General features: G+C 40.7%; 1 protein-coding gene across 3 annotated transcripts in view; it reads left to right on the forward strand.

Annotated features, from left to right (window-relative positions):
- CHST15 (carbohydrate sulfotransferase 15) overlaps positions 1-2372 on the forward strand; it is a 47095-nt gene extending 44723 nt beyond the window's left edge. For all 3 annotated transcript variants that reach the window (XM_048073532.2, XM_048073474.2, XM_048073729.2), the window contains exons 7-8: positions 348-495; positions 1754-2372. In XM_048073532.2, the coding sequence (XP_047929489.2) occupies positions 348-495; positions 1754-1944 (339 nt within the window). In that variant the 3' untranslated portion in view covers positions 1945-2372. The remainder of the gene's footprint in view (positions 1-347; positions 496-1753) is intronic.
- Positions 2373-7243: the final 4871 nt, after the last annotated feature.

Here is a 7243-nt window from a genome sequence, read left to right on the forward strand (position 1 = left end):
TAGATCTGGAGATCACAATCAGAGGCCACCAAGCTCCTAGGAGGCAACGCTGCTACGCAGAGCTGCGGCTGATGCAGCAAGTGCTGCAGGCAGGAGTGCAAGGTCAGGTCCTTCATAAAATGTTTCCTCTCATAGATAGGCCTTTCGAAAAGATTTCCATAAGCTTCACTGAAAGCAAGAGTAAAATTAATTTTTTTTCATACATTGTCTTTTCATGGTCCTTCCAGAGAACATATTTGGGATTTGTGCCCAGAAGACATAAATGAATGTTGGTTTGTTTTTGCTCAAAGTGATGTAAATTAATCAGTTTTTTTGTTTGATGGTTTGTTTGTTTTTTATGCTTATAGGTAAGGTTGCAGGTTGGGCTTTATGTTGTCTATCTTTTGGACTGGCTGACTGTTTTTGACAAAGATCAGATACTTGTTCTTCGCTTAGAGGATCATGCATCAAATGTGAAATACACCATGCACATGGTGTTCCAGTTTCTGGATCTGGGTAGGTGTCCTCTGGCTGTTCTGAGATAAGTGCAAAAAATCATTATTATCCTTCTTAGGTTATTTTTGCTTTATTAGCAGACAAAACAAAAGCGTGTGAATCAGTCTTGAAGGATTCATTAATCTTGTTGCCTTGAGTCAAGCAAAATTAAAATTCCCTAATTCCCATAGAACGGTTGGTGTTAGAAGAACTTAATAAAACTGTATTAAAAAAAAAATATTAAACTCTTTCACATTGTAGGGATATATCTTATCAGACAGAAGCTGGTCCTGCTTCTGAAGGCAGTCAGGGCTTGTTTGTCATGGGTTTTACATAGGTGCAAGATCTATCCCACGCAATTTAAACAGCTTCAAGTGTTACCAGGTTGTGAATGCTGTTGCCAGCTAAAACTGATCCAGCATCTAAATGCGGGTATGTTGAAAGGTTGTGTTTTTAGCTGGGGAGAAGGGGAAAATTGTGTTTTTGCTGTGTTGACTGAGACATCTGTTGCTAATCCTCGGAGAAATGCTGGCAGACAAACTGTTGCCCAATGTTGATTTGACAGTAGCAAGAGGATGAAAACGTGGCTGCAAAATAGTCTGACTGGTCCAAACACTGGTCTAGATGATGAGAAAGTTTTGAATGTGGCAGATTGAACAGATGAAGAGCTTGGCATCTTCTTCTTGAAGATGGTTTATGCTGGAGAAGTCTGTGGGTTATTATCTTTCTGAAGTACATTGTCAAGGGCTAAGATTTACTCCTGTGATATCTATTATGTGTATATATATTACTATACCTGTGTATCACTTTGATCCCACTGACAACCTTAGAAACAGCAATAAAAAAAAAGGGGGGGGGGGCTTGTACAACCCATGAGTGAGTCTAATGAGTGAGTTTCTACTACGGATTAGACAACTCACATCATAAAGTGAAATAACAGTTTAAAAAAAAAAAAAAGAATTTTGATTCCAAAAAAGGACAGGGAGTATATTCAGTGTCAGAGTTATTTTCTGAAAACAAATCTTTCCCTCTAGAAGTGAATTACACTGCTTGTTTTACAGATGATTAATTAATATGAGAGAAAAACATATTTCCATATTTACTAAAAATGATTCATTTTACTAATCTAAACCTGTTTTTCAATATTCTGAAACACTGTCTCTGCTACCACAAATTCCATTTGTCTTCACTTGGCAAACCTTCCGACTTAGTCATTTTTCTTCTTTAGCAAGGGCATTTTTGGGGAAGAATACTAAGATAATATTCTATTTTACCACAGGACCTCTAAGTGAGAAACAAGAAGCTCTGATTACAAAGAGTCCTGCATCCAACACTAGACGACCTGAAGACAGAAGCCTGGGACCTATGCTACCAACAACAAAGGCAATTTTAAGAGATTTCTACAGGCCTTTTAATACAAAACTGGCACAAGTTCTTTTTGATGATGCTTTTTTATGGAAAAGGACATAATATGTAAATTTAGTGCCACAAATACAGTGCTTAAAGGAGTTTTTATTTTTTTAAATTCTATTTTTGTGCGTGGATATTTACATTTTTCCCATTCCAAAGAGAAGCCGATTGATGAGATGAGACTCTCACTTTCAGTCAGCACAATTCATGACAGTTATATCACATTTTCCTTGTGAGAATGTAAAGCATCTTGCTTATGAGTTTCTTGCAACTTCTTTTACCCCAGCAGAAGTGTAGGATGGAAAAGTGTTAGGCAATGTCTTACACTCTCGGCTGGGATGCAGAAGTTTAACCTTCTCTAAGATGCTGCAACACGGAATTAGCATCAATTTCTTACAATTACACTTATAATCTCATTTTCAATATATATTATTCATTCATTTTTTCAAACTATCAATGTCATGTAGTCATTAAATTTTTTAAGTGAATTCAACCAAAAATTTTGTTTCTTTTTGTCAGCATGTTCACAAATAGTCTCCTCTCACACTAAGGTTTCTATGTCTCCTTAATTCTGAAAGTAACTTTAATAGATAATTACATTTACATAAATTTCCAAGTCTAATTTATATCTTCAGTATAAATAGGCTTTCCTAGCCCCAAAATTAAAAGAAATTTTACGTTCACATAAGAATGGATGACTGAAATTTAAACAACAGTCCACATTCAATGCTTAGTGTAACAAATCCATTTGCCTTCCATATTTTGTTCATGTAAACACCAACATGTATCATCTATTCATATCATTCACGTTTTCCTAGGAAACCATTATTGGGCTTGATGTAAAGTCAATGCTGGCCATGGAGAGCTTTTATGGAGTTTTCTCTTAGGTCCTACACAAGTGCTCTACTCCATTGCAAAGAAGTATGCATTTTTAAAATCATTATGAAATCTGGTCATTAAATGCATTAATGGACAGGATACACCATATCATGCATCGTTATAGAAAGGATATGTTAACTAATGAACTAGTTGCACACTATGTACCTCTAGTTTAAAAAAGGCTTGAAAATAAAGACTTGAGGAAAAGCTATTTTAAGGGTGGTGGAGAAACTTTGGATTCAGTTTGTAGTCTGGAATGCCTAAAATAAGAAATTTAGGTAAGCTGTTCTGGACAACCAGAACTGTTTAGCTCTGGTTCAGAAATGTTTATAGATCAAAAATTCTTAGAGGAGTGAGAATGGATTTTTTTTTTTACCCGTCTAAAAAATGTATTATGGCAGCATGGATCAGAAAGTCAGAACGAATTCACAGCTAAAATTTTCACTCAATATTTTATTTACACTACACATTTCTGCTAGCTGTTCTCTGAATTAGAATCAACACCGTATGGCCAGGAAAACTATATGGAAATTTTATTAAACATAACTGCCATGGACACATTTCTGTATTTCTGTTTAGTTGCCAGCTACAGCCATGATCTGATACTATCTTACCAACCCTAAATGCTAATGAGTGTCATTTTCATTTAGTGTGAACATCAATTCCCTGAACTAATCATATGTACTAGTTTGGGCATGGTGCTGAACTTTAATTTCATCAAGGGCCAGAGAGACTCTCTATGTCCATTGCCTACTTGTACAATCTAAATTAGAACATGCTTCAAGGCCAAAATTTCTGCCCCAGGTTGAATCAGCCCCAGCACACTGCTAGATCACAATCTTGCCTAGTTATGACTCAAAGGAAGGGGAAAGGTTGAGGGTTCCCTGTGCAAAGGAGGACAGTGATGGCCTTTCAAGTGTGGGTAAGTTCAACATAGAGCCAGTGGTGCTCTGAGTGTCACCACAGTGTGTATGGAACAGTAACGCAGCGGGAAGGAGCTATAGTTATTGATAATCTGTAAGGAGCCTATGGTTCTTCCAAAAGTGAAGTTTCCAGTGAGGTTGCTTTTATGTCTTCATCTCTTTCATAAGCTTCAGCACGTGATCTCATGATTTAAGGAACCGCAACCTTATGACACTGTGTTATTGAAAGACTAAATATTAAAAAGTAGAAAATTAAAGAGGGCATCTCTTGGGAAGTTTAGGGGGTGGGGATGGGGGTGGTGGTGGTGATTTGCTCTCTAGTACAGACTATAAAAAAATATTGAACTGGTGACTCAGAATAAAATAAAATAGCATTTGATTTTCTTGAGTAATGGTGGGTGTCAGACCCCTCCTCTGCAGCAAGAGCAAAGTACTGCTGCCATTCAGTGGCTTCACTCTGGCCTCACAGCAAATCTCTACATATGACAAGGCTCATCTAAAATTTTTCCAGTGTCTTTACCTTCTTGTTGACAGTTCTAGACGTGAAAGAATATGATATTATTGTTATGCACTGTAGCCCTGACTTGTCCTACATCCCAAGAGCAGTAATTTGCCGAGAAATTGGACTTACTATCAAGACAATACGTTTTCATGTTTGCCAAAGTGTAGCAGTGGCTCTTTGCACAGAGCTCAGAAAATGTGTGCTTCATTCCCTATTTACTCTTATCTCTGCTGAACTAAAGTAATCAGGCGAGGATGCAGCTTTCCTGAGCCCAAAGGCACTGAGGAAAGGGTCGTTTCCAAATGTTCTTGCTGCTACTGCAGAAGAATGCGAAATGTGCTTTCTGTAAGACCTTGCACGCTCGGGCCAAGCACGTTGGCTGGCTGGAAGACGCGCAGTGAAAACAAAGGCTCTCCTGCTAAGAAAAACAGGCACTGATTTACAAAGAAAATGATACGCTGTTATCTCCTGAGCCCAGTGCACAGCTTGTATGCTTCAGCCAAACAAACTGAAGAGAAGCAGTGAGGTTGTCACCCTTCTGAATACAACTTTCTGCTAAGAAATTAATCCATCTTCCAACCAACGCTCTTTTGTTATAGACGAGGCACAAATGTGGAGCACAAAGGTAATAGATATCTCCCAATAGATAGCCCTGCCACAGGCAAACCCAATCATGCTCGTCTGAGCAGCTGTAGTTTTCTAACAGAAAGGCTTGTGTTGCAGTACCATCTTGTGGCCAACGTGTGCAATATGTTGTGCGTTTGAAACGCGTGTTGTTTTTTTTTTTTTTTCCATTTTTTTTTCTAATTGAAAAAAGAAAAGGCAGGTTAAAAAAAAATAAATCCAGTTCTTTTCATACGTCTACAGGGCATCAAATGCCCAGATTTGCTGGCTGCAGTTATTGTAGCAGTGCTTCTAGGTATTAATAAATGCATATCGTTGCCATTAATACAGTTGCCAGACTGCTGTCCTGGGAATCCTGGCTTACAGAGGTACTGCTACAGACTTTGATCCACACTTCTCTCTGGACCAGCTCTCTGGCACGGCCTCTATAAAGGGAATGATGTCAGCAGCAGCAGAGGCTTGAGAGACTTTGGCAGCGTCATGCTGGGGACCCCTGCTTTTAAGTCACAGCTCCCGTGGAAACTCTGCCTGCTCTCTGTGCTGCCTCCATCAACTGAAAGGCCCTTAAAATGATTGCCAGAGTGGCAGGGGCTTAATGGAGTTCCAGGCTGAAATCTGCCATTGAAAATTAGAGCCCTGCTGTGTACACACTAAGCCCCAATTAACAGAAAATAATGTTTTAAAGAGGCACAAACAGTAATCAACATATCGCATTTCACAGGAAGGAAACGCTTCCTGTCTCTCACCCTCCTAGCTTCTGAGCATCCACACACTGAGTGAAAAAACTGCCTGCACAGGGCAGTGAGCTGGGTTAGTGCCTCTGGGGCTGGGGCACTGCCTAGCACTAGGATGCTCTCACTGGGATAGAGGGACCACAGGAACAGCGGGGGTCCCCAGCTCCTCCTGCTCCCCAGGTAGGTCCATCCGACGTGCATGATCTAGAGGAAGAATGCTGAAAATATAACTGAGAGCTTTAAAATTGACATTTAGTCACTGAAGTAGCAGTTGCTGGGGTAACAACTCATTGCATGGCAGTGGTGGCATTGCAAGTAGCATCTTCCCCAAGGAAAACGCAGGCCAGCTATTATTAAGCACGGCCATTCACTATTTAAAGGGAGTGCAGACTAATTTGCAGTTATTTCCTCCATCTGACTATAGCTCACACACTTAGAAAATGATCTCTTCCTCTACTTTAATAATGAATGGGAATGAGCAAAGAGAAAGTTGTGCTCGCACTCCGAGTACTGCAGTAGAAGGACAAACCCATCCTGAGAGTAGCTCCTAAAATTTTCTTTATTTCAGGCTACAGGGGCCTAAACCACAGATGACTTGCAAATAATGTGAGCTTGAGCTTTTGATGAAGCTAAGACCAGTGCATCCCAATTATCAAATATTTTACATTTCCCAGAGGCCAAAGGATACATGTCTGTATCATGTGTAGCAAGGCCTCATTCACCAGCGATGCTCACAGCTTAGCCAACCAAAATGGGTCTTTTCCCCCAGTTTTTGAACCAAGGACCAAAGGATGCGACACAACAGCTGCAGGAAGGTAGAGGAGGGGGGAGCCATAGGAAAGAGGTCCTGCAGTTGAGTCAAATGAAATCCTGGAGTGGTGAGAGAAATCGATTGGGCAAAATTGCACTGAAGAAAATAAAACCAAGCAAGGTAGCCAAAAAATAGAAGAAATTGGACAGAGAAATAAGCTGAAAGAGGAGAGACACGCAGCTGTCAGATGGAAAGAAAGGATTGATTTTTTGATCAGCTGAAAAGGCTTAGGACAAGAAAATAATGATATAACTTGGGGAAACCATGTTGCCTTAGCTGGAAAGGTATCAGCTGAGCTCACCACGGACTGGGCTTTTTGTTTCGTGTGGTACTGGGAGATTTCATCTCAAGGTAAGGAGGGGTGGGATGGGATCTGTAGAAAGGCTCTCACCTGCCTCTGTCTGCCTCGTACAACAGTCACTCACTGCATTAATGCTTGGGAAGGAGCAAACTACATTAAGGGGAATAAAACTAGATTATTGCAGGGAACGGGCTAACATAAAAACAGGAGTTATATGACCGGGTTAAAAATCTGAAAGAAGGGCTAAATGTTGCATTTATAGCTAAGAAGAGGAAAGTGCTGGCACTATGAGATTTTTTTTTTTTTTTCTGTAATTTTTCCCTGACTGTTTCACTAAGGCTCACAGCAGTACAGCTCTGCACCCACAGCATCCCTGCGGATGGGGCTCGGGGGGGGGGGGGGGTGTTCCCCGGCACTTATTTTGGGGGGCTGTGGGAGCAGCAAGGAGCGGTGAGGCCGGCAGGACACCGCAAGAGGGCAGGGCATAGTTGGAAATTCAGCCGGCGTGCCTGGGACAGCTCACAGCCTGCAGAGAGGGTTTAGCGGAGATTTTCCCCACGATTGCACCGAGGGAAAGCGGCTCTC

The sequence above is a fragment of the Anser cygnoides genome, chromosome 7, assembly GCF_040182565.1.
Source record: "Anser cygnoides isolate HZ-2024a breed goose chromosome 7, Taihu_goose_T2T_genome, whole genome shotgun sequence".
NCBI classification, from domain to species: domain Eukaryota; kingdom Metazoa; phylum Chordata; class Aves; order Anseriformes; family Anatidae; genus Anser; species Anser cygnoides.